The 27,759-nt window shown below is 40.8% G+C and overlaps 1 protein-coding gene across 1 annotated transcript; it reads right to left on the bottom strand.

Annotated features, from left to right (window-relative positions):
• Positions 1-1,185: 1,185 nt before the first annotated feature.
• LOC131456657 (liprin-beta-1-like) lies at positions 1,186-27,759 on the bottom strand. The gene is made up of 25 exons (XM_058625164.1): positions 27,601-27,759; positions 18,183-18,265; positions 15,738-15,943; positions 13,989-14,069; positions 13,153-13,266; positions 12,938-13,048; positions 11,181-11,273; positions 8,947-9,046; positions 7,677-7,738; positions 7,525-7,591; positions 6,790-6,908; positions 5,525-5,598; positions 5,243-5,270; positions 4,809-4,986; positions 3,912-4,047; positions 3,708-3,824; positions 3,464-3,614; positions 3,010-3,121; positions 2,839-2,927; positions 2,632-2,754; positions 2,420-2,545; positions 2,134-2,322; positions 1,697-1,855; positions 1,402-1,467; positions 1,186-1,302 (listed from the first exon to the last, which is right to left on the bottom strand). Exons 1-25 carry the CDS (start codon positions 27,732-27,734, stop codon positions 1,213-1,215), a joined length of 2,808 nt encoding a protein of 935 aa, XP_058481147.1. The 5' UTR covers positions 27,735-27,759; the 3' UTR covers positions 1,186-1,212.

Raw genomic sequence — 27,759 nt, 5'->3', positions numbered from 1 at the left:
AGGGGAAATAAACACAGGGTTTATTTTTTTTATTATCAAAAACTTAAAAACAATGCAGAATAGTAACAAGAAAACAGATGATGACGTTTGGGATTTACAGTTTTAACACTTTGGGGAAAAGTTAAGTCTTTGCTTTCTTAAGGGTTTTTGTAACCAAAACACATTTAATATCTCAGTTAAGGAAATTGTTATTATTCAAATAGTTGATAAAAATATTAATTTCCTTCATCCGATTATCAGCTGTGACATGAAAAAAAATGTAAACAAAGTGCTAATTCGTCTTAATCGTGCAGTTAAAACACACGCGACATTTTATCTTGTTTGCTTAAATATAAGAAAAAAAAAGGTGATTTTAGGAGCCATCACATGCAGAAACTACGTTTTTGGATTAAACAAACAACATAGAATACGAGTAAGCTTTAACTTATATTTTTACGACACAGACGTTAGCTTTTTTTTTTTGGTCCATGAGAAAGCAAATTTTTAACCTGTTTTCCCCAAAGTATTGACTTGTTCTCAGAGCCGGAGATATACTTGCTTTTTACGTACCTTAACAAGGGCAATGCAGTTAGGCTATTATTGGCACTACGTTGTTCATTTAAAACAATTGGAGGACGTCAGAATCTACTATTCTCTATATTTAACTCAGTGTCGACGTGGGTTTGGTTTTCAAAAAGTAGATGTACATGTGTATTACTGCAGTTTTCCACTAGGGGGCAACACCACAGAAAAAACCACAAAAACCAGGGCTGCAAACATGTATAGTTAAGACTTTTTTGTTTTAGCATCATCAATTTGAGACATTTGGGAACCAATGACTTAAATTATTAGTGATAATAATAGTACATTAAAATGCGAGTACGTCTCCGGCCTTTTACATTATGATTTCAGTCACTCGTGGTTGTTAAGATTTGTCTCCACCTCAGTGTTATGTGGACTTTTCTGTGTTTCTATTTGTGGAGACCAATCTCACAGATGAGGGTGGAAAAAAAAAAATATAAGCATTTAAATGTAGGCTGACCTCAGTGACGACATAAAACCACACAAATAGTTGAGTAATAAAAGAAAAACAGAGGTACATTAAGTGTTCATGCATTTATATTCGACAGCTTCAATAAATATATCTATGATGTGGTAACGGAGACGACGGCTGCTGGATTTCTGACTCAGGAAATACAAAAAAACCAAAAAAGTAGTCAATTCTCACATGTTCTAACGCTGTGACGAGTCTGAGGACGTGAGCGGCTCCGGTGTGTCCGCCGCTTGATGGCGGACGAAGAACTCGTCGTCCTTCAGCAGGTTCTGAAATGCAAACACCAGCTCAGGTGAGTTCTCCGTTTGTTTGTTTGTTTTTCCTTCGAGCACCAGAACGTCTCGTTTGACGTGACGACACAAACTCACCGTCAGGTTGTTGATTCCTTCAGACAGAACTCCGATCTGTTGGACTGTTCCCTCGGAGTCGTCCATCTGAACAAAAGACACAACAGTGTAAACAGTGTCTTCTCTTTACTTGGAGTAGAATTTGAACTCGAACTCGCTCTGGTACCAAACCAGTTGTTAAATACTCTGTACAAACACTAACGTTCAGCTGCTTTGGTCCCCACTAAATCGTAGAAGTAGCTATTTTACACGCCACTGAGGTTTTAAGACAAACTAACATTTTGTTTAAAAAGATGGTGGTGAGTTTTATTTGTACCCGTTCCATGTGGCCAATGTTTTCGTCGTAGACTCGCGCTCCCATCTGGAAGCTGCCGTTTCTGGGCATTTCCACGTTCAGGGGGCAAACGTAGTCCTCGCCTTCATCGTGACGTTTCCTTCTCAGAGTGCCAAACCCACCGAAGGACAAGCGTCTCGGCTGTGAGACAAAGAGAGAGACACAGAAGATAAGCTGCTGCTGCTTCTTAAAGACAAATACAGTATTTTTGTTTTCTTTTGCAATGGTCGATTATCATCAGCCAATTATTACAAATGATGTGTTTTTGGTTAATGAAAACATAATAGATGTTGCTTACGTCAGCACTGTAACATCATCAACATCCTATCGATTGTGTACTCAATCCTAAAATGCTAATACGATACACAACTACTGCAGCCGATAGAAAGGGCAGGGGGGGACAGTGTCCGGACACTTGCCTTGACCTTGGCGGTGGCGCTGAGCACAGCGTAATCCGGGTTTTCCAGACATTCCTGCTTGAGCCTCTGGGCCTCGGAGCCGATGAGCAGGTGGAAGTGCGTCGCCAGGTGGCGCCGCAGCAGAGTTTTGTTGGGCGGGATGTTGAGCAGGAGAGCGAGCGCCTCCACGTTGAAACGTGGCTCCAGCACCTTTAACAAAAGGTCAAGTTAACTTTTCGATGTTCCTAAAATGTGTGTGTGCGCTCCTTGTTTGTCATCTGCAGACAGACCAGACACGTTAACTCACCATCAGTCCGCCGTGAACGCCGCTGCCTCTCAGGTTTGGCGCGTACTCGGCCAAATCCACGGAGCGCAGCCACTCCATCACTCTGTGGTTCGTCCACTGTGAGATCTCGGCTGGAGTGATGTTGTTCTGGACAAGAAAGAAGAAACAGACTTTTAACTTAAACGTGCACACAGAAGAAGAAGAAGAAGGCAGCGGTTGCGAGTGCGAGTTACCTCGACAGACGGCCGTCGCCGGAGACAGTTTGTGTCGTACGAGTTGAGGCGGAGAACCTGGACGGCTCTCTTGATGCTGAGGTGATGGAGGACGCTGCCGACCTTCAGAGACAGAAGGTCCTCCTGCAGTCAGAGCATCACAGGAGTTAAACGGCAGAGTAAAGAAGACGGGTTATTCTGTGACAGAGAGAGAATGAAGTCACTCACCACAGTCATGTAGTGCAGCATCCGTCCGTCGACGCGAGCCTCGTCAAAGTGACTCTTGTACTGAGGGAGGCCGATGTCGTCCAGCCATCCTGAGACAGAGAAGAGAAACCTGAGCGTCTCACCTGAACTGTGCATCACATCAGTTTTATATGACGATGACATCACACTCACTGGTCACCCAGTTATGGTCCAGTTTCCCCCTCAGGTCGTCCTCGTCTGACGCCAGAGCCTGCAACGCCAGCTGCAGCTTCTTCCTGTGGAGAGGCTGCCTCAGACCCAGCTCCTGAGGAAACACCACCATCATCACTCAGAAAGGCTGCATCCCATTTCTCTCACCTGCCTCCTGTTCTATCATGAAAGTTCTTGGACTGCGACAATTAATCATCACCAACTATATCAGGTGACTGTGAGTGTGGACAAATGAAGAAATGACAACGTTCCTCTAGTGTGATAATAACGGTTAAATTAAACATGTAAAACGTTAGCACCACCTGCTGTTCGTCTCAGTGAACTAACAGCAGTGGATGGAAACATAAATGCACATTTTCTTTGACGCATTTTTTAAAAAAATTGGGTCAATCCAGGAAAAAAAAGACCCTCAAACACCTGGTGATGGCGCTCATACCTTCTCCAGGTCGTGCTGGGACGCCTGCAGCAGCGTGTGTCCGGACTTGATCCAGCTCTGACCCTGAGCGGCGAAGGGGCCGAGCCCCTGCTCGTGCAGCCACTCGCACACTTCCTCTCGACTCCACCGCGAGAAAGGAACGTCGACGGCGCTGGCGAGCGCGAGCACACAGAGAGCGGCGTTAAACACATACAAGTAGAGGCTTTGGATTTTACAAAAACTGCTCCAGTATCTTGTCGCGTACCTGACTTTAGGTTGACGCGACCACCCGAGTCGAGGCCCGGCGGTGGCTCTGACTCCGCCCCTCCTGAACTCCATCTCGTCGTCCAGGTTGAAGGAGGTCGAGTGGCTCCTCTTCAGTCTGCAGCAGGAGGGAAAAACAGACATTAGCAGACGACCCTCCGACGTCACGGCGCGACACGACAGGCGCTTTCCTATGACGCTTTACCTGCCGAAGAATCTCTTGAAGCCTTTGGATTTCTTTTTGGTTTCCGGTGACGACAGAAGAGCGGCTGCGTCCTGGGATTTTTGCTGAGGAACTCCGGCCAAGTCCAGGTGATCTGTGCCCTGACGCTCCGTCTCAGCTGGAGAACAAGTCACAAACATGTGGTGAGATCACATCACTGAGTTGTAAAGTTATAAAGAGTTCAACACTCCCAAGATTCATCATAGATGATAAACAGCTGAACTTTAAACACCAGAGGTCGACTATTATGAGTTTTTCTGTAGTTGATGATTTTTGTGAAACACTGCAGCCAATAGCTCATCATTTCTTGGCCAATTTCCTTATTTTTCCATCCATAAATAACACACTTTTCATACAATTAAACAACCATTTATTAAAAATAGCACTTATAATCTGCCTTCTGTGTCTGCACTCTAGTGTACTTAATATAAAATAAATGCAGAAACCCAGGAATCAAAACATAAAAATTAATAGTCCAAAAAATTGCTTTAGCATAATAAAAATGACTCAGCTGCAGGTATCACGTTTCTGAGGACTTAGATTCATCAGTTTTAAATAATCCGTGTTATCAAAACACAACAAAATAATTAATTGTCATTGATGTTTTCTCGTGCAATAATGAAAATGTTTTACTTTGACGACGTTGGATCATAAAATCAATAAAGTCTAAATATGAAAAAACTGTATTTGTGACTTGGGGACATGAGTAAAAAAAAAAGGCACTAGAAATAAGGAAATAGGACGATCTGCTTAATTGATTGACAGTAGGATATATATGTATATAGTTATACATTATAGAGATCCAGTTGCTCCCATCATGCAACAGTCATGAATATAAAGACTATAAACGCAGTAAAACAGAAAAACAATAATCCTCACCCAGATTCGGAGCGCTGGACGTGCGTTTGCCTCCGCCGCGCAACTTTAAAAGTCCACGGCCGAAAGACGCTCGAATCTTCTTTGTTCCAAAACTGTCGTTATGAGCGGCGTTTGATGCTTTGGTGGAAGAAGAAGAAGAAGAAGAACAAGGAGAACCAGGTCCTGCTTTGCTGTTTGTCTGAGAGGAGAAAGAAAGAAGACATCGTTCAGTTGCTTTATTTGACCACTAGATGTCAGAGGAGGACTGTGGACGAGGCAAAGTCTTCAGACTTTTCTCTCAAAACACAGTAGAATCATGAGGATGATTCAGCCAAAGGTCAAGAGGGGAAATAAACACACACTTCTGAGAGTTCAAGCTGCTGAAAATGAGATGTGTTTTTTTAGATTTGAGGCTAATTCTACATCAGAGAAGAAGAAGAAGACTTGAGTCTTACCTGGATGTTGCTGCCATTTAAAGTCAAGCTGAAATAAAAAGAAGGGATTTTCAAGCGTTAACTCCAGGAAATGTTATTTTAAAAGTCTTTAACTCTGCTTCACATCAAACACACGAGTTTAGTTTATGACAAATCACAGGATAAAAAGTCACATTGCTGAGAACTGAAATAATAAAATTACCCTCATTCATCAGCTGAGAACGTCATGTGATTCCGTTTTCATATTAAAAATGAAACATTCTCAACATTTAAAGCTGGATTTCATTCCAGGAATTTCTTTACCTGTCTGTGGCCTGCAGCTGTTGCTCTCTGTCCAGTTCGTTCATTTCAGAGAGAACGGCGATACATGGAACAGACTGAGACGACAACAACAACAACAACAACACAGGAAAATGAGATTAACTTTTTAAATCCGCAAATACTGTAATAACCAGACTGGAATCATAAGAATGTCTGCGTTAGAGGCCAGAGAAGAGCAGTGACAGAAGCCTTTCACATTAACCTGGAGAAACTATCAGTCAACAACAGATGTGGCCTCAGAAGACACAAACTATCAAGTCACCTACAATGTTTGACTGGGCTTTCTACCAAAAACAGCATCAACACACACTTTAAGAACAACGAAAGATGAACTTTAACACTCTAACAACACTCGTCTGTCTGTGAAGGTTCTTAAAAAGTTCAAACTCATTTATAATAACCTGTAATTCCCTCACTACTCCATAAACATCACAGTTTCTATTAGGAAACCTTATGAGCGGCCTCTATTGGATCCTAAGGAGTACTACTTCTCACCACACTTTCAAAATAGTATTGAATCTCAAAGAACTTAGTCATCCAGGTCATGGTCATCTTCAGGAGTTAGCTGTAGCTTTTGAGTTAAGTTAAAAACACTTTCACTTCTCCTCCAAGAGGAATCTTCACACCTTGAATCGGGCGAAACCAACAACCTGCATGGTTTAATTTAACGACTCTCTAGGCGAGAATCCAGCCCAGTTCCCACACCTTGGTTGACATCAAGGTTTTTCCAGGACCAATTTCGTCAAATTCAAGGACTAGAATGTGCCGACACGGCTTAAGATGAGAGGGGCAACTTGTAAGAGCCACTTCGTCCATGATGGCGTCCACTTTTATTGATTTGCAGCAAGCTCAGTCCCAAGGACAATCACTTTTCCTGATGCATTGATGCAATTATGACTCTACGTACGTCAAGCAACGCAGGGCGTGAGACAGTAGGTGGTGTACTTTCAACGACGCGTGTCTATTTAGGGCCTTCCTGAATGTGTCGACGAGTCTTGAGAGGATGAGAGGGGAAATGTCTTCAGACTTCACTCAAGCAAAGTCCAGCTGCCTACAGAGAACTCCTCTGACCTCAAAGACTGAGAACCTCCACAGACAGTCTGAACTCAAGCTCTGAATTCCACACAGAAACATTTTCAGAGTGGGAGGTCAACATTTTTTAGTGTTTTTTCTCTCTCTTCTAAAAAGGAAGCCTCCAGTCTGGGTTCATCCTGTGAGCTAATTGTGTGGACAAAGGTTGTGTTTACCTCGCCAAAGCTCCTTCCTGCCTCCCCCTCGGACACCAGCGTGACCTGATCCACCTCCATGGCTGCGGGAACACAGGCATCATCTGGGATAACGTCATAGTCGTCTTCCTTCAACTTCTCTGTGGGGAGGGAACAGCAGTGAGGTGAAAAACCACCGACCAAACTCTGGTTATTTACTTTATTTCAGTCTCATAATAAAGTCAACCTGGACATGTTTGCCTCCACCAAACTAGGGAATGAAAGTATCTTGTTACTTCAAATTTCTCTGAAAAATGTAACTTAATTAAAAAAAATATGTTGTATTAAGAAAAACAATCTCAGTAATTCGGATCAAATGAAAATGAATAAATTCTTGAGGGAGGTCCCAAATATGACTTCTTCAGTATTTGAAGGTCAGTCCGGACCCAAACAACAAAGCAGCCATTTCATCATTATTCCATTATGTGCAATTTACTTTAACTATGACCGAAGTCATTCCTGTCAAACTTCTCTCTTTTAATTAAATCGGAGCAAAAGTAACATCATTTAATATCTTGTTTTCTTCCACAGCCAAAAGTGAAAGACACCAAAATATTAAAAAAAGAGGAGAAAAACTGAAAAACATCACACTGGTGAAGCAGGAAGTGAATTCAGCCCATAAATTTGACTTTTTACTGACACAAAAGATGTTTTAGTAACTTTTTATAAAGTGAAACTTAATAATGTTACTAATAAATGACTTTATTAAATCGTTACCTCTAACCAGCTGCTGGACTTTGTTGCACTTTATAAGCGACTCCTCCAGCTCCTTTATCCTTCTCTCCTGCCGGTCAACATGAATAATATCACTTTTTATTATTACATATTATAAAAGCAGCTGACGACAGTAACATCACGTCACACTGTACCTTCTCATCGTTGACCGACGTCAAAGTCTCCAACACGCTCCTCATCTTTAACATTTCTGTATCTGCACAGCAAGAAATCATAAACAAGTTAAAGGTTTGTTTAGCTTCAACTCTACAACAGAAATAAAGACGAGCTGTTTTGTGTCTCCTGAAAACTGTGACTGTACAACATCATAACGTGTCGGTGTGGTGTTTATAGCTCGTTGTTGTCAAAACAAAGCGAAGAAAATTGCAATTTACGCAGCAAAAACATAATGTTTGAGGAAAAAAAGGTTAGAAAAACCAGACAGGACTCTTGTTTCTAATAAACAAAATAATAAACCAAAGCTCCACCTAACTAAGGCTGCAGCATGGATTAATAAATTATTCGTCAACTATTTTCAATAATTAAAACATGTTCTCTGATGTTTATGCTTCTTGTGGCGCTTTTCCACTACATAGTCCCAGTACGCCTCCTAAAATGTGAATACTTTCTGTTTTTGTTTTTTTGTTCCATATGACAAACTGTTTGTGGACAAAGTCGAGGTTTTTGGGAAACACTGATCAATATTTTTCGAAAAATTTTTGGACCAAACAACTCATTAAATTATTGGAGAAAACATTTAACATGCAACTAATGATTTTTTTCATCACTGATTAACCTAATCAGTGATGAAAAAAATCATTAGCTGCATCTGAACGGAGTCCAAAGTGGAAACTTGGCGAGTTCCAAGGTCAATGCTAATGAGTATCTGCTCTTTAAAAATCATTTTTAAAAGAACCATGTTAAACTTTGTGCAAACATTAATCATTGATTATAACCTCTTTTTAGCACTACTTTTTCCCTCTATTTAATGATTTTGAGCGATGACGCACCGTCTTTACCCAGTGGAAAATTAATTGCTTCTTCAAAAAAAAGAGAAAAAGGTCGGAGGTGAACTCCAGTGAACAGACGCCGTGAGTCTTGTCCAAACAAAAACCTGAGATTATTTAGGTTACACTGTAATGCGTGTGATCACATGCAGACCACATGAGAGACTCCCTCCCTTCAGATAAATGGAATTCCTTCAGCATCACAGTGGATAAGATAAAGTAATCACAGTGTTGAGAATGTCTGTGAAATGTAAAACAGTCAAAATAAGTAACTACTGCTTTCTTGTATTGCTCCATGAAGCTGCTGGAGGGAGATTTGGTGTGTTTTTGTTTTTTTGTTGGATGAGTAATGTCCATTTCTCTAATCCTCGACAACCCCTTGTGCAAAAGCAGACAATAATTACATCCAGCCCCCCACCTCTGTCTGCTCCCTCAGTCTTCAATCTGTCCTCGCCCGTCAGTTTCATCAGCTCCAGCTCTCGCTCGTCCAGCCGCCTCTGCAGAAGCTGCAGCTCCTCCTATGACGACAGGACGACACGCGTCAAAGTCAACGTCTCAGGGTTTTTCATCACTTTGTTGTATCAACAGTATTCAATCATTCCCTTCATTATAACTGTGACCCCTGTAATATATTAAAAAAATGCTTTTATCAATGACAACCTTATTTGTGTTTGCAGAAGTGATGAAATTGAACAGATTCCTTGAATGCATCTTCAAGCCGCTGCTCGAAACTTCACAGTTCCGAGCAGAAGTGAGGAAATTTCCAACTCTATTCTAACTAGAAATGTTCATCCCTACCAGATACATATACAATAACTGTTTCTTTTCAACAAAATAATAAAATAAAGAGACGCAAATCTATTTCTGGAGAACACCCTGCTCGACTACATTAGAAGTCCATGTCAATATCCTGTTGATATTTCTAAAAACAGCTTAAAGTGGCCGTACTACTAATGTTTTAAGATAATCTTTTGCATTTCTATTGGATGTTTTTTAAAACTTGAGCACTTTAACTAGTAGTTACTACTTCTTACTACAACTAAGAATACTTACTATATTCTTATTTATTGACTGACACACTTTCTTTTGATGTGATTTATGATCTTGTTTAAAAATGTTGTATCGTTGAGCCGCATTTTATGTACAAAAAGGGGTTAATATGAATAAAGAAGTCTTATTACTGTCTATATACGGCAATTGAGAGGTTGACATTCTGGACATTCATGTACCTAATAACGCTTAACTCTTTACAATGACACTTCCAGTAATACCTTGTCCAGTACTTTTGTTTTTTCACCAAATTAACTGGGATTTTTATACTAATTAGAAGAGGTGGGTTGAGGATATCAATACAGTATATAGTGATATTATATCGCTTTTGAGACCCCAAGCATGACTTAAATATTGGTGATTCCCATCCCTACTAATTAGCACATGCTAAACTACACATGATAATCTCAGGTAAAGCATTATTCTTGCATCAGCGAGTCAGAAATACAGATCACAGACTTTGAACATTTCAGTCGTTGTGTGACTTTGACTTATTTCAAATTCTGGAAATTTCCCCCCATCCCAGAGCTAGAAAAAACATCAGTTTTCAAAAAACACGTTGAATCGAATCAAGTGAATGTCATGTGTAAGAAAATCAGTGGAGTGAACTTCTGAACCGACAGCGAGTCAGTAGCTTTAGATTTAATTTAGCTTGTTTGTCATGCTGTGAATGTTTGGCAGCAGGAGAGCGGAAAACTGGACAAAAACAAAAAAGTCTTATCATAAGACACATTTAAAGGGGTTTTTAACGGGAATTAAGAAGATTTACCACGAGTGATTTGCACTTAAATAATACTTTTCAAACCAATGACAAGTTAACAGTGTGATACTGCAGAGCAAAACATCTAAACAATCTGAACGTATGTTGATGATTTAGTTGCTATAACAAGCAGCCACAAAATTTTCCTCGTCTTTATTTAGCACTTAACTTAGCCCTTTGGATTATGACCAATGTTAAATATCACACTTAACTTTAAAACTAGTACAAGTCTGAAGAGATTTAGTGGTAAACTTTCCACGTGACTATTATTTTTTTTTTAGAATTTATCATTTTCTTGCATCACATTTGAAGTAAATTGTGCGAGAACATCAAAAAAGCACTTCCAAATGACTAAATTATCACAATTACATGCTACTAATTCATGCCGCCATTGATGTGCAAAATGCCTTTAAAGTAGGAGAAGATTACTTTAATGTGTCCAGAGGTTTTAATAGCTACAAAAAGCTACTATCAAGATTTGCACCTGGAACAAAATCCCATGGTCAGTTCAGAACGAAGCACTTACAGCAAGTGTGGTGAAAGTCTGGAAACAGAGTGCAGCAGCAGCAGCAGTGGAGAAGGAGCAGGTTTAGAGGACCTTAAGGGGCCAGAAAGGAGGAGAGGATAAGGAGGAAGGAGGAGATATGACCTCGTTCACTCGGCCTCCAGCAAACCACTTAAGTGTTCCGCTCTGGACGCTTCACGGGTTAGCATGTGGCACAAAGACGTTAGAAAAACAGAAAGAAGAAGCAGGAAAATAAGGGTAGAAAAGGGGAGGACAAGCTCTGTATGTAGTAACAAAAGGGAGTAAAAAATGAAAAGGGCGACCTTCAAACACTCACTTTGGTTGCTCTGAATTTCTTCTCACACTGCAATCTGTCATTCTCTACGTCAGTCACCCTGAACCGCAGGTCCGTTACTTCCTGGTATAAACCCTGAGGAGGAGACAACAACTCCTATTACGCACTCAACTGCACTGGGAAGGTTAATGGACACTGTGGGGGGGAGACGTCTAATATTTTTTTATTTATTTATTTTTTTTCCCTTTCAAACCGGGGGAGGAATTCCTACCAAAGGCAGAAAAAACATCATTTTCAGACTGATGTCCCTCTGGAGAGAATATGAGAAGCTGAAATCCTCGTCTAAAAGATGAAACATCATCAATACTGCCATTAAGTGGAATGTGTATCGCTGTTTCTGTGGACTATTACACCATTAACAGCTCATTTATTTAAAAAAGGCTGTTAAGTTTTCACTTTATTACTTATGAAATAATCATATGCACTGTATGAGGCAACAGTCACCAGAATGACTTGCTACTCTGGAATGTTTCTGTGAGAGCTCACGTCTCTGAGCTAAAAATCACATAACACATGCTACCACCATGGTGTTTTCACCACATTTTTGGGGAAAATGGCAGTGATTATAAGCATTTTCCTGGTGATGAATGCCGTTATGGTTTGGCACCAAAAAAAAAAGTAGTTAAAGCAAAGAAAAATTTTTCCACATTGTACCACAACATCGTATTCATTGCAGAAACAAACCAAAATGTCCCCATAATTGTGCGTTCAAATGTGTTAAATGTGTTTAAACCATTTAAAAACATGCCACGTTAACGTTTGATCTCATTCAGTGATCCGATCACGTCAAAACTGCACCAAGTACGGGTTCTGAAAGCACCAAGAACACATTCGTGCGCGTCTGTCCTCCAGCTCACGTCCACTCACCTGCGGCATGGCTAAAATCTTATTTCATGTTACAGCAGCGGGAGTAGTGATTTGACTCACTCCCGTTGCTACTGAATCTTCTTTTCCCCCCGCTTCTCTCCAGGTTTGGACACAACAGTACAGTCAGATTGGCCAAAAACACAATTTCCTTCTCGCAAACAGCCGTGATTCCTGTGTATATTTAAATACAGGTTAAGTGAAACCAGATTGGATCGTGAGACTTGATAAGAGATGCTATGAGGACTTATCCAGATCACCGAGGATGGATTTTAATAACATTATCCTTATTTTTTTGCTGCAAATGAGTGAAAACAACATCACTTTACAAATGCTGCCGTGACGTGTATGAAATACCTTCACAAAGATGTGAAATGTTCCCTCTTTACAGAAGGTCAAATCCAACATTTTCACAGAGAGTGTGAGTGTGTGCTCTGAGTTAACACACTGAGAAAAAGTGAAGTGAGCTTCAACCGGGAGCTAAAAAGTCAAACAAATACACTATGTCAGCACTGCTCAGATGGAAACAAATAAATGTGTCTGGGAATACCACACTATATTTTCCAATTTTAGCCATTTCCTTGACAGAATGTATGGAAACTGTAAGTCACGCCCAGAAAGAGGGGGAGAGGTAAAGGTGGGTGGGTCGGGGGTTCTGCCAGGAAACAGCTGCAGGAGCAGAATGGCTGGTAAAGCCTCTTTTGTAAAGCTTAAAGAAGTTCACACTGACAGATCAGAGTCCTCCCGCTGAGTGAGACGGACCTTTGCGACGTGAAAACAATAACTGGGCCGCTGCCAGGACTCTGGAGTCAAAACATCACATGAAATAACAGGTGCAGCCGAGAACGTCAAAGTTCACGTCGAGGTCTCGTTACCTCGTCGCCCCTGTGATCTCGCTCCGCGGCCGACAGCTTCAGCTTCAGACTCGAGACCTCTGTCATCAGCTCCAGCTTCTGCGTCTCCAGTGCTGTTCGGTTCAGCAGCTCCTGTGGACGGAGACGAAAAATCACAGTTTTAACAGGCTAAAAAAAAAGAAAAGAAAGAATCACACACTGCAGGACTGAGGTAAGGTAAGGTGAGGAGGCTTCACCTGTTGAAGAAGCTCCTCAGTAGCATTTAGTTTCTCCCGATGATGCTCAAGGCATGAGTCGAGGTCCCGGATCTTTTCACCCTGCACCTCCACCTGGTCTGTCAGAACACTTATCTGGACGATAATGACACATAAATATTGATGTTTCAGTTTCTCAATCAGCTTCTTACTTTGAATCATGAGATTTTAGACTAAAAGGTTTTGTCCATCTTTCCACAAAATTTTGACATGATATACTGATTTCAAGGCTAATATTGATCTAAACTGCACCATAATTTAACGGAATTACAATAATGCATCTTTTATCGTGGCTGCTGCTTGAAAATGTGTCAAATTTTAATGCAACTTCTTAAGAATCGTGTTGGGTATTTGTCGCAGCTCATATTTAGAGGCCATGTTTTGAACCAGTTTGACACAAAATCCCGGGAAAGGATATGATAGATTTAAAAAATGATGTGCCAAGTTGGTTTAAATTCATTAAAATGTGTTGAATCAGGTGTGCTGGAGCAGGGAAACACTGGTCCAACTGTTTAAAAAGTATGCACATCTGATTTTAATAAAAAAAAGTGGTGCTGGAAATAATTTACAAAACAACAAATGGCTTTTAAAAAAGTGTCCGTACAGGTTACCAAGCAGGTCACTTTTCAAAGCAATTTCCTATCTTATTATTTTCTTTTATTTTCTATATTTAAACACTCGGCTGATTACGAGTCAATCGTATATGGAAAAAAAACATAACCTCGTTTGTACAAACACTAAATGGCTAATCAAACGAGCATAATGCAACTTAATTGGCCATTCAACATGTGCTTGTTTTCCCGCCTGAAGAAAAATACCTGAAGAATTAGACACTCTTTGTCGCTCTCCACTCGTGACAGACGTTCTTGGTAGACGGCGTCCGAGCCGTGTCCGTTGCTCTAGAAAAATCAGAAACAGTACAGCGTTGATTTGCGTGGCCGGCAAATGATAATTATACAATATATATTATACCACATAATTATACAACCATGACGCCCCGTAACCTCTGAGGAACAGAACAGATGCATCGTTTGAGAAACACGTGACTAAACTCGTGTTTAACTTTATTTGAACGGCGAATCAAAAGCAAACTGCTCGCTCAGATATTGCACATGGAGAGGGAAGAAAAACAAAGACCCTGGCTCCGAGTCGACTCGGGTTTAAAAAAGATGGAAAGTATTTTCACGAGGGCTCCTATAGAAGCTGCTATCACTCACGGCACACGTCATAACAGCACACTTTTATATAATAAACACAGTCGCATATGGGAGGTGGGGAACGCGAGATGAGAAGCAGAGCGGGGGAATAATTCACACCAGGTGACCTCTTATAAACGTGTCGGAGTTGTTGCAAACAGTAGAAGATTGTTTTTAAAATCTCTGCGTAAAAAATATTGAGAATCATGACAAATGTTTCCTCTCACTCTCCACTGACGAGTAGAATCAGAGGCCGTATTTAGCACATTGCATCAGTGTGTGTGTGTCTTGGCCAGGTCTGATAGATGAGGCAAAGGCTGAAATCTGATGACTCCAACAAACTCGGGAGGCAATTTGAGTTTCATTCCCTCCAGATGTCGAAAAAGGAGGAACTGCATCTGTTTCTCTGAGATTCACAAATGTAACTATTCGCTCTTCAATGTGATCGCAATCTACGAGCCCCCCCCCACAGACACTGAGTTCAACCAATCACATGTGGACCACTCTAAGTTCAGAGCTGAACACAATCAGTTTACTCTGAAACTAATTTGAAGGTGGTTTGAGGACGAACGTGACCACATTTAAATGGAGGAAAAACATAAATATTTCACGCAAGTGACTTGAAAATCCTGTCTCGCGCACCAGCATACAGTCCTTGTGATTTAGTTTTATGAGCCACAATGGGAAACTTTTTTATTTTATCCAGTCAGTGATACTGCCAAACAATTATTTTCTGAATGAAAGCTCAACTCGTCTTTTCCGACCAGTTATGATTAAATTCATGAGCCCACACAACAACTGGCTGTATAATTATAACTCCTAATGATTAAGCCCTGCTCTCATAATTTAATTAAACTCATTAAGTGCGAGTTTATGCAGTTAACGCCGTGTGTGGGAGAAGATGAAAGATGGTATGACTGTAAAGCAGGGGTCTCAAACAGTCGACGTCCTGCGACCCTACACTTATTTCAAAATTACAGTGAAAACTGGCCCAAACTGACCAACAGTGGACAACAATAATACACTAGGTTATATTTTAATCAGATTTAATCATTTAAAAGCTTGTCTAGTGTTTGAATTACTATTGTCTACATGTTGATATTTTGATTTAATGTTTGGATTCTACTTTTATTTCTGTTTGTTTTTGTTGTCTACAGATTCACTTTGCGACCGGCCCCCCTCTTGACCGGCCAAGAAGTCCAATGGCCCCAAGGTCTTTTTGAGTTTGAGGCCCTTGTTGTAAAGGATGTCAGGTATAAATCTTAAATCAGAAGAAGTCTGAATATGTCTATATATACACAAACATCTACTTCCTGTGTGGACATGAGCTCAAAGATGGAACTATATAGATGGGCTTTTTTTTTTTTTTACCAATCGTCCATGCAGCCAGTCTGCCAGGCCCTCTGCGGTCGAATCGGGGATCTGACACCGCAGGTTGTCCCTCTCCTCGTTGTCCATGAGCTCCAGCGCCCCTCGCAGGTCCTCCAGCAGATGCAGCACGCGGAGGCCACCCAGGAACGGCGAGGTGGGCGACTGGCAGTCGAACAGCCCGTTGGAGTAGTCCATCGCCTTGGAGCCTGGCGAGAGACAGAGATGTGATGCTGAGTCATTGAATATGGAAATCCCATGTATCGAGTTCTCACAGACAAAATGGCAGCGTGTGATTTAAATGACTTAAGCTTCTTTGGGTGACGCGTGGGTGTGGTGGAGGCTCGATGACAGGGCAAAGCTGTAAATCGTAGCGTTGGTGTAAATGTCGGTTTACTGAACTTTTTTCCCCACGCGGAAGAAAAACACCTCCGTCCTCCGAGGAGATCACTTAACCGCGGGGTCTGACAACAGACACGGCAGAATTCTTTTTTCTCTCCCTCAGATTCATAAAAACATGTGGTTTCGTTTAAAGTCATTGATTGCAAAATGCACGCGACCTTCGCAGTTGGCCGTAGACTGACGCACACATGCACTTAATTGCTTGCACATCAACATTTCTGTCTGCTCTTCACATTTTGTCGACGACGAGCGTCAGCCATCGTTACACTCAACCTTCACAGCCCCCGATATTATCAACAGGAACAGTTCATATTATCTCTAATTAATATCAGCTGTGGTTCAGACAATGGCCTAACTGCCCATACAGCCTGACTTATAGTAGAAACAGCTTGATAATACTGATATCACGACTTAGCAGTCTTAGCAGGATCAGTGGTCGGACGAGTTGTCTTTCATCTAGGAGGGCAGTTGGTTCAATTCCTGGCTCTAGTCTGATCTCAGGGAAACAAAATGTACATAATTGGCATCAGTTGTTGGCAGCAAAAAGTCCCTATATTACACGATATGTGTCAACTTGTCCTCAATTCGTTCTCCGTCAGTCGACAGCTTTGATAATTATTGCCCAACAAAGTTTTTTCAATTTGCTTCAACAAAAGGGTGCACTCGTCGTCTCCATGGTAACCGCACAGCTCCAGCAACCTTGTTTGTTTAAATTATATCAGTGTATTCTTCTGTTCCATCAGGTGGTTTTATTCGTGTGAGCTACAGGGAGGATTCAATCCAAAATTTTACACTTTTTATTTCTCCAAACTGTGCCTTAATCAATCACAACACATGCCCTATACATGGTTTCTACATCTGTCTATACAAATATGGTTTTGTTAACAATTTAATGAGAGGCATATAGGCCAGTGTGTAACCACAGCATATGGCGGAGGGAAACTATTCTGATAGTAATAATAATCCTCATGGTTAAACTGCCATGACCAATTTATCCGGTCCTGCTGATTCACTTAGTGAAATACTTTGATTAATGGCCGTCATGAAGTCATTTCGGCTGAATAACAGCATCAACGACTTCGCTGATAAACTCTCTGTCTCCCTGCGTCTTCATCACACACCCACTCAGCCACCGACATACTGGACCAGCACATGTTTGGCTGCGATTTATCCCGCATCAGATGACAGTCTAATCGAATAATGATAATTAAATGTCCTTGTTTGTGTCGAAAATAAATTTCCCAGGTTTCCCAGGTCTTGCTGACTGAACTCGAGTGTGTGATGTTCCCGTCGTGCGTGTGTGTGCGTGTGTTTCGCCCCTCCTCCCTCTTGCCCCGTCTGTCATCCGTCTTAAATGTCAGCCATAATGAAGACGTCCAGTGCTAACAAAGAGGCAACTACACGACTGAATGTCCCAACAATCATGGCTTCCACACAGTAGCGGCAGTGGGAGTGGGACTTGATGATGGCTGTGGTTTCTGTGGAAACAAAGGTTGGGGGGGGTGGTGTCATGTGATCAAGCCATCTCGCTCCTATTGGAAAGGTCAGCGCTATAATTACACACATCAGCGGAAAAGTAGGGACTCTGAAACGGCAGCACTGCTCTGCTCATCTGCAGCTGCACCATTATGTTTCAGCGAGAGTGTGGCTAAAAGTTCCCCGAGTGCGAGTTTGTCTTCCAAACTCACGGAGCTTGGATAATCATTAGTTTCCGTCACTGCGGGGACAATGGAAACTTTCATTTCTTTTCGGTGGCGTAATCCAGCGGAGGCAGAAGAGAGCCAGTGGCCCTGCAGCACAGCTTCAGCTTTGTTCCAAACTTTTATGTATATTCAGGAGGATTACATTAAATTTCAAGTAGGAGGAGGAGGAGGAGGAGGAGGAGATGGGGGCACGTTTTGCTGCCGTTCACTGGACATAGTATTCCCAGCTTGCACTTTAATAGCTTCCAGATGTGGCTCAAACCCATAGTATCCCATAGCATGCCATGCCCACCTCAAGTGCTGTGGCCAGGTCTTAAAAGTCCAAGTGTACAGTGTGGTTTACCTGCTATGATTCCATCCATTTGCTCCAAGGCCGCTGCCAACATGTCACTGGCGTCAGACATCATCATCTCCTGTGGAGTGGATCTATGGAAGAGGTTTTGAGAGAGAAGAAGAGATGAAGGAGGGAGCACAAAAAAGAAAAAAAGAAAGGAGGAGGATCTACAAAGATATCTGCAAACGCCAAGACTTTAAAGAATAACAGACTCCTAGGAGGCTTCCCAAAATGTACAGTAGTCAGATAACAGAGGTAGCAGCAAGGCAAGTTTTTCTTTGATGATAAGATTAGCAAACTGACATTCAGTGTCCATGTAGCTTTAAAACAGAAAGAAATACTGAAAAGGAACCACTGGGTGAAGTAAATAAGGTCAAGGGCAGGTTCTAAAATAATGAGGGGTGGGTATTTCTTGCAAAAATGTTTATGTTGCCCAGTTCTTTACCAGATTTAACATTGTATTAAAGTCAAAATGAGGTGAAGGTCTTTGTTGAAGCTATGGATAAAGGATAAATGGGTGTAAGAAATGTACAGTCTGTCGTTATCAGACACAATAAAAAAAAGTGTGCTGGCTTCAGTCAAAGAAAAGCATGTGAAATATGTGAAAAAAAGATAAAAGATTTTATCTTTAAGACATTTTTACAGTCCTCTTCCAAACTCGTGGCCGGAACTTTGTAAAGAGGCAGGAAAAAGTCTCTTTACGTGAATACTAGAAAGTCTGTTTAGGTTGGGTCATCAATTCACTGTGTTTGATAAAAAAACGGTTATCTAATTTCAGCTTCTTAAATGTCACTGTATTTAGGTTTCTTAACTCCCCTAAGACAGTAAAATGGTAATTAAATTACATTATTTGGTTTGCGTGGAAAAAAAACAAGACATCTGAAGACGTTGGCATTTCGAGGTTTGTTATCCGATAAACTTTTCCCACCACTTTCTCATCCAAACAACTAAAGGAAGAAGCCAAAAGAACAAGCGCACCATCTGCCTCCATCCTTGCCCCATCACTTGTGTCCTCTTCTGTTCCGCCAACTGTCCTCATATCCTCCTCCTTCACATCCATAAAGATTTTCTATGGTCTTCCTGTTTCCTCCACCTTCAACATCCTTTGTCCAACATAATCACCTCGTGCACGTGACCAAACCAATTTCAACCTTGACTCTCTTCCTTCATATCCAAAATGTTAAGCCTGAGCGGTCCCTTGAATATTCTCATTTCTAATCCTGTCCATCCTGGTCACTCCCACTGAAAATCTCAGTAGTATTTTTTTAGATGCAGGCAAGCCCTAGCTTCCAAAGAAAAATAACTGACAACTACTTGGATAGTGACTTCTAAATTAACTTCATTCTTTCTCTTTGTCTTGTTTGGGCATGAACTAAACATTTTGGAGTTTGAAGCCACGACTGTGACGAATAAAGCATTACATCAGTAACAAATAACACTTGTTAGTTGCCAGGATCGCTTTTCTGCATTTCTTTGCCCCTTGTGTAAAGTTCTGTCTCAAACTACAAAAGCCCTGCTTGTACGTTCCATTCATTTCCATAAGTGCATTATCACTAATCATGTAAGACAAGCCCCCGTTCTTCTTTCTCAAAACAACTACTGCATTAAATTAACCCCGAGGTTTGTCAAACACTGGACTGCTTGAGAGACGAAAAACAAAGTGAGATCTCCGGGGGTGAATTACCCAGCAGGCCCCGTTTCCTGCAGAACCAACCAATCGCAGCTGCGTATGTGCGGGCTCCTATCTGGAATAATGGTGTTATTCTCCCAGGGGTCCCGGTGCCTCGTAGCATTGGCATGTTTGGCATCTCAAACTTCCACAACAAAGTCGGTCAGCAGCCCCTGTGACGACGGTGTCTGGCTTCAAAATGCTTATCACATGGCTGTCCTGTACTCTCACTGAGCACCCATCACTGCACACCTAACGCGATTTGAGGTGCTTGAGACAACAGTGAGACGTCTGTGGTGGGAGAGAGAGAAGCTAAAAAACCCAGAACTAAAACGGTAGAAAACAAAACAGTGGCTTTACTTGTCCTCATGTCCCATGGTAGTGGGGGGGCAGGTCTGCAAGGCTTTACTTAATTTCCTCCCCGCGTAGGGTCACAGTGTCACACCTAGCATGGTAAAAAACATGGGTATGAGGTGTGTAATTAAGTCTGTGGCGTCTGTATGAGGCGGAGGCTGGGAGGGGGAACAGAGGGGGCCTTCAAGAGTTGCATCCACCTAATTCCACTTCACATGCTCCAAACAGGCGAGTAGGTTTTGTAAAAAACATAACACATTCACAGCGTAATTTAAAGCAGGATAAAACATGACTCTGGTTAACCAAACAATACCTCAGGTTTCAAAATACAAGAACCTGTTTTCGAATAAAAGTTTATAGTTCCCATGGGGGAGCGGGGGTCACAGTCTTTCTCCTCCACAGGTATTTCCGGAAAATGACAGAAAACCATCACTCACTCTCAGCGGGGAGGGGGATATGTTTGGTCAGCTGCTTTTCCTCCAGAGGGTTTTTGTTTCAAATTCAAATATTTTCATGCTCTGTGTGACTGCTGAAAACAACAAATGGTCTGAAGAGAGGGAAAAACCAGTGTGTGCCATCATTTGCCCCATTTAATTTAACTATCCTGCGTATTCTTCTGGTCACAGAGTGTCCACGGGGTTTAGAGATGGATTTATAACATTTTTAAGATGAGGTAAATCAGTGTTCTTGTGTCTTACAGACTAAGATCATCCTTTCTTGTAGGAAAAGCCACATCAAATTGGGTTTTTTGAGTCTCATGGGGATTTTTCTGTTTTGTGTAATAATACATTTTAAAGCCAATATCGGCCGACTAATATTGGTATCAGTAGATACCAATTAGGGTTGTTAAATTCTCAAAATGGGAAACTTTCTATTGGAATTAAAGGGAATTTCACCAAAATTGGAGGTTGGGAATTTAAATATAGTTGGTAAACAATATATGTTAGCATGATCTTGGCTAAATCTATTAGAAATTATGCAAATACAGTTGAATATCAATCAATTTATCAATCACAGGCATATAGTACATATCACGACATAAAGTCAAATTAGTTTTGATATTATGAGGGAAATATTTGATGTATGGTAAATGTAGCTAGGTAGCATCACCACCATTTTTTGGTTTTGTTTCTCATGGGAAATCCTTCGAAAGCAAAGCTTCTTAACAGTCAATTGTGGTTTGAAAGTGAATCAAAGCAGAAATTAAAAAAAACAAAAGTAAATAATAATGTGGGTAATGCGGCAGAAAATTAAACTTGATTTTGGACTACGAAGACTTTATCTACTTTCTACTTCAGACCAAAAACCTCATGAGAGGAGGGTCCACCTCTGCATCCAGCCATGTGAGTAAGTGTTTTCAATGAAGTTATCACGATGATGGATGATGCCACAGAGTGCGAGTGAGCACCACACACATTCCTGAGCAGGTTATTTCTCCTGAAAACCAAACACTCACCCCTGGTACCGACATCTCCGCTGACCTCTGCTGAGACTTGTGACCCCACACCCAGCCACGCACAGCTTCACACTAAAACTTATCAGGAATTCAGCTAAGACATCAGGCCAGTTGGTATTTCTCTACTCGTCAACACAGAAAAGAGATAAAACAAACAAGAACTTCCTGTGTGTGTCCTCTTGTTATGCCAAGTCACAGTGTTCCATTGTTGTTCTAAAACATCCTAAAAGACACATAAATAAGATTTACTGACGCACTGGCCGACATCTTCCTTCATATCATGTTGTTTATTTAGAGTCAATTCCTCAAGGAGGCCGGAAATCTCAATTAAGCCACAAATCTGTATGTGTCCAACAAAAGCACATACGCCAAATCTCTCCCAAAATTAAATTACATATTTACCTTTAGCAAGGTGGATATGTCAAAATACTCAACCAGTTTTCTTGAAACTTGGTTACTTTAATTAGTTTAATTTAAGAGTTGATTCAATGCAGGAATTGTAACTAATGTTAAAAACGGGTTACTGCAATCAAAAATCACAAACATTGGAGACCAGTGTCCCCTCTCTCTGTCCGCAGAGGAAGTTTAAGGTACCAATCTACACTTATACCACTTTTCCATAAACAAAGACATAAATAGAATGTGCAGGCTGTAATTTAAATAAATTAGCGTTACCATTATCAGCATTTCAAAATGCTGCTTCTTTTTTTCCTCTGATGAATGATCGTGGTCATTCTAAGACTTTATACTACATTTCTTACATAAAAGCTAAAAACAAACAAAAGAAACACAAATGTCAACAAATCTTTCTAGCGTAGTTAGCACAGGTAGGTATGCTAGATCATTTTCTAGCTGTATCATGATTTTGAGGATTGAGGATGTTGAAATTCTGTGAAATATTGTGATATAAATGACTTTTTTCACTCGACTTAAGACCCCAACTTAACTGTTAATTATACAGGCACAAACTGCACTGCTGACTTTGGTCTTTTTTAAAAGGGATCTATTGATGTTTAGAGAACAGTAGAATAATATAAAAAGGAGCTTTATCCATCACAGTAACGCGAGACGGATGAACAAGTTTAAAATGAGAGAATGTTTAACTCGCTTGAGTCCCCGCAATATATTTTTTCTTTAACTACCCTTAGCTTAATGTGTGAAAAGCAGCAAATATAATCTGGGACGGAGACAATAAAATTCTCTACCGGATAAAGACCAGAGATTAACTTCTTTGCCAGGATCCATTAATCTCTGCACAGTGAATCCACTTCTGCTCACTGCACTTACAAAAAGTAAAGTAAAAAGGCATCAAATTAAAAAAGTATTTAATGTATCTGACTAAAGATACTTTAGATTTTGTTTTATGAATCAGTAGAGACTCGGGCTTGAGCTTTCTGCTGCTGTGTGTTGGCTTTAACATCAACCAGATGGTGAGGATATAGTATGGGAACTATACAGTGGGGGAGGGACCGTGTGCATCTGAAAAGTAAAATTACTTGACCCCGTGCTGAGTGGTCGTTCCCTGAAAGACACACACACTCGCTTCCGACAGTGGAGCTCCAGCTGTGATACAGATGTGGATTTCAGATGTAAACTTGCTCAGAGTAGAAACAGCAGAGGCTTTAAGCGGCAGACTGTTACTGTACCACAATGAATAAGAGATTCCATCATTGATATTTTACATAACAATGATATACAACACAGTAAGAGTCTGACTCAGGAAGATAAAATGGCCCTAAAAACTGTAAAATGGAGGATTACGTCAGCCGCTGTCCATCATTATCCTGCTTTTTGACCACTCAAAACTCTGTTAATGCTACAAGTAATGAACGTGAAGTACTGACATACAACTTGGCAAGGAAATCTGTTTAGGGAGCTGTATTTTATAAATAAAAAGGTCCAGTGTGTAACATTTAGGAGGGTAAAAGTGGAAAGTGGAACATTTTTAGCCGTTTTTTTAGCCTTAGTTTAAGGCTAAAAAGGAAACAGCCAATGGCAAGATTTGAATGCAGTAGCTGGCGTTTGACCAGACAACACAACATGTATAATTTTAACACTAGGGATGAATGGTATTATTGGAATGATATTGGTAGCGGCAATATTGGCTGTATATTATTGCATATTGTCCAACAGGACAAGATCCCCAGATAAGACAAATCACTACTGCTACTTCCTTGACTACTATGCTGGCGCCCTCTACAAACTATTATATTTTAATGTCTCGTTATTTTGTACAATGAAGAAAATGTATATCTACATTTGCTATGACACGAGTATGAAAAACATTATGTTAATTTCACCACAGGGGAGAATAAATAACCTCAGCAATTGGACACAGGGAAAAACGTAAATACATTGGTATAAGTATTGGTTATCGTTTTTCCCCCTAATTGTTATGGATGTAAAATAGTGAAAACTGTACGAAACTGAAATGTCTTCAAATGTCTTTTTGTCTGTTCAAAGCCCAAACAATTTCACTTACTAATCAAAATATTTGATTGATAAACTGATTAATTGTTCCAGTGTAGCTGCACAAGTTAGTTTTGATAGAGAAAACTTGGACGTCATGGACTTTTGGAATCCAGAGCCACATGAAATCCAGCCTCCAGTCAAACACCCTGCTTTTGTTTACTCTCCCCCCCCAGAGAGGTGGTCTGTCAGACCTTTAGTCTGAGCTGCTGTGAGGTCAGACTGTTTGACAGAAACAACGGCCCTGCCTTTAAACTGGTGCTTTATTTCCTCACTCACTACTGCAGCAGCAGCAGCGGTGGTGGCACAAACAAGTCTTTGTCTCTCTCAGACTCTGATGGCAGCGCTGCGACACTAATCCAGAGTTATTGCAGTTTTTCCACGTGGCTCCAACTACATCACAGTGAGCGATCACACTGGAGGAGGAAGAAAGTAAAGAGGATAGTGGAAAGGGGGCTGGAGCAACTGTGTAAGAGACCTCATCTGGCCAAGAAAAAACACCTCTCTGCTTTTGTTATCAAGATTTCAGCACAAAAGCAGCTCCCCTTTTTTTCCCCACCATCACATTAATAGACATTATGGTTTCAGCACATGAAGGACCTAAAACCATAAACAGGTTTGACATGGAGGCATCCCCACACACAGGAAGACCCTCACTCGGCCCTGTCAGGAAGCGTTTCCTGGCACATTCTGGAAAAATGTCTTCCTCTTGGTCAGAAACGGCCAGTTCCCAGTATACCCAGCACTGATTGCAATAACAACAGTCAAATCTCCAAACTCAAAAAAAAGCCACTGCACGGCTTTCATTACATCACAGAGCAAAATCACTGGGGTATTAATCTTCCTTGAGTTACAGACACATTCAAAAGTTCACATAAAGTTGGTCTTTAATTAAAATCCTGAAGTTACTGATACTGATTTAACTTCAGAAACATCATGTCATCATGTGACTTAGTGAACATCCATGCTACTAGCATTTGAAAATAAAAAAACATCCACAACTAAAAATATAAATCATGTGACTATTGAGGTACACTGGGTATGCATGTGCTGGAGTAAACAGGAAGTTGATTCTCTCCTCTGCAGTTGGGAGACCACAGACACACAACGAACTTTGCAAACAATTTTCAATGTTTTAATCCTCAGAAAGCACAGATTAGACGACCCAGTCAAGACACAGGACCACACAATTTACAATTATGCTTTCAGGGATTTGTGACCTTACCGATACACGCGCCATTTAACATGACTTCAGAATATAAGGAGGTGGACTGTCGGCGTCGTTGTGTGTGCCGATGTTTTGCTCCTCGGCTATAAATATTGAAAAGGTTTTTACTACTTAACGATTTGAAACTGGGAAGACTCTGGTGTGTCCGATTACAGATTACTGTTAAAACAGCATCTGTTAACCCCTCACACCACAGGGGCGGGATATAGTTCTGATACTCAAAACAGCAATGGTAAAAAATCTGGTTTATATTTTATCGGCTTTTTCATCCATACAAAGCACTAAAACGCTCAAAAATCTCAAAACGTCTATCTCGTACTTGCATGAATACAACCAATACACAACTTAGCCCCATCTATCTAGCGTTACAGCGCCATATACAGGCCTGGCATATGTACTGCAGTGTTTGGAGTCTCAAAATGTTTTACTTGGGCAAAGTGTCAGACAAGTTGTGGTCGCTAACGACTGATCAGGAAGTTAAGGTTTTCATTTCTACCCATCCAGACTAAACTGCCCCAGAGTTTTCAAGCAAAAATGGAGCCAGCAGCGTTTTCAAGGTTTTATGTTTTCTACAGGGGCATGGTGGATGGCAGACATTTCCTGAGCAGAACGTATGAATTTTTAAACAATAACAGAGTAATGAGGAGGTAGCCTGTGAGGAGAAGTGACACCTCCATACTTTTAAAACACAGCATCGAGAATGCAAATGTTTAAAGAAAAAATGGGTCCAGAGAAAGTTGAGAAAACCTCAACCTATAACGTTTTTTCCCCAGGATCTCTTGCATGTTGATGTTACAGCGTATCAACTTTGTAGCCTCCACTTTTGCATCTACCTCACTGAGCAATAACTGCCAAGAGATTTGTTTTATTTACTCCTGCCTGTAAAATACCAGAGCATAAAAGTGTTTAGTGTACAAGTTCCCCCACTGTGACATCGAATATGGCTGCGTGACAAAACGTGCAACAGCTTCCAGAGCTGTGCAGACTGTTAGCTGAGGAGAGGGCTGGGACGTACAAATATGGTTATTGTCGGAGAAGAGAAGGGGAATAAAAATCTTTTGTTTTTTGTTTCTCTGCCTGGAAGCCGACACATCATCAGACGCATTCAGAGTGGAGGGCTGCCAGCAGGTCATGCAGCGCCTCAGGAGGGAGGTTTTTTTTCCTGAACGAATGTACACTACAAAAGGTTTTCACAAACAAGGCTGCAGAAGTCTGAGACTGATAATGAAAGAAGCCACCGTTGTACCAGCAGCAGATTAAAATAGCCCGTCTCCTCTGCCGAATCTGCAGCTGGGAACCAAACTGAGTCTGACTGGAGGTTCACCGCAATGATTCAGTATTTGGCAACTACATTAATGGACATGTGAGGCATAAATCAGCTCTGGTTAAATTTAAAAAGCATGAATATTTCACTGCTTTGAAGACTGGGGGGAAAATGACATTATCTCATAGTATTCTGTTTTCATTCAATCTCTATGGAAAGCAGGATAAGAACTTTGCTGTTAAGAAATCTAAGTAACAATGCTATTGTTTAGGGATGAGCCAATATATAAATTCTCTCCCGTCCTTCCAAAAAATCGTAATTCATGACGATATTATATTTGATTGGTTTTCACTTTAAAATGTTCAGATAACGTTCATGTATCTATTTGTGGTACGATTAGTATAGTTTTTTGGTAATGTTAGTAATGTTTCGTACCATTAGATAATATGTAAGCTTCAATGAATAATCGTGACATATCTAACCCATATTTACTATATTGTTTGGCTTAGTTCAGCAGAGTATGAACATAAACTAAAACTTTCAAAATAAATCAAAATTATACAAAACTATAAATCCTACAGATATAAACTACCGGAATTGGTGTTATTAAAAAAATAACAATGTAATCCCCACATATAAACAGTCAATATGCTAGAAAAGAAGCTAAACGTATAAGCTAACACAAACGTAACAAACTATAAGCTAATAGCACACCTGGGAAATATAATATTTTATCCACAGCAGACAAAAAAGGAACAATACCCATTAAGTAGAGATTTAAAAAAGGTTCAACTCTCTGTTAGGACATCAGCCAAAACAAACACAGCATATTTAACCACGTCAAATCAAAATTTTATGACATTAACACAAGAATTAGCTTAGACTTCAACACCGTTGGTTTAAGCTAACAATCGCGGGACGTTTAAATCCCGTTTAAATGTGAAGTGGAAAAATGTTTAAAAACAACTTTTTAAATCGTAAACTTACACTTTTCGAGCCCAGGAAATGTAAACGAGGATTCCCGCAGATGTACAGCCGAGTTCAGTCCGAACTATGAGCGCGTCTTCATCGTGGACGTTCACCTTCCCATTGAGTTTAGTGACTGAAGTCGACTTTTTCATCCAAACTTTACAAACACACGCAGCG

The sequence above is a fragment of the Solea solea genome, chromosome 3, assembly GCF_958295425.1.
Source record: "Solea solea chromosome 3, fSolSol10.1, whole genome shotgun sequence".
NCBI lineage: Eukaryota > Metazoa > Chordata > Actinopteri > Pleuronectiformes > Soleidae > Solea > Solea solea.
The sequence above is the reverse complement of the archived record's forward strand: the minus strand, read 5'-3'. Positions and strand labels throughout refer to the sequence as shown.

Excerpts from the sequence above, each read along its gene's own strand:
- LOC131456657 (XM_058625164.1), bottom strand. The coding sequence starts at position 27,734 with ATGAAAAAGTCGACTTCAGTCACTAAACTCAATGGGAAGGTGAACGTC. Across the intron at positions 13,267-13,988 it reads AAGAGTGTCTAATTCTTCAG|ATAAGTGTTCTGACAGACCA; the intron begins GTATTTTTCTTC and ends ATTATCGTCCAG. Across the intron at positions 6,909-7,524 it reads AGTCCAGCAGCTGGTTAGAG|AGAAGTTGAAGGAAGACGAC; the intron begins GTAACGATTTAA and ends CCCTCCCCACAG.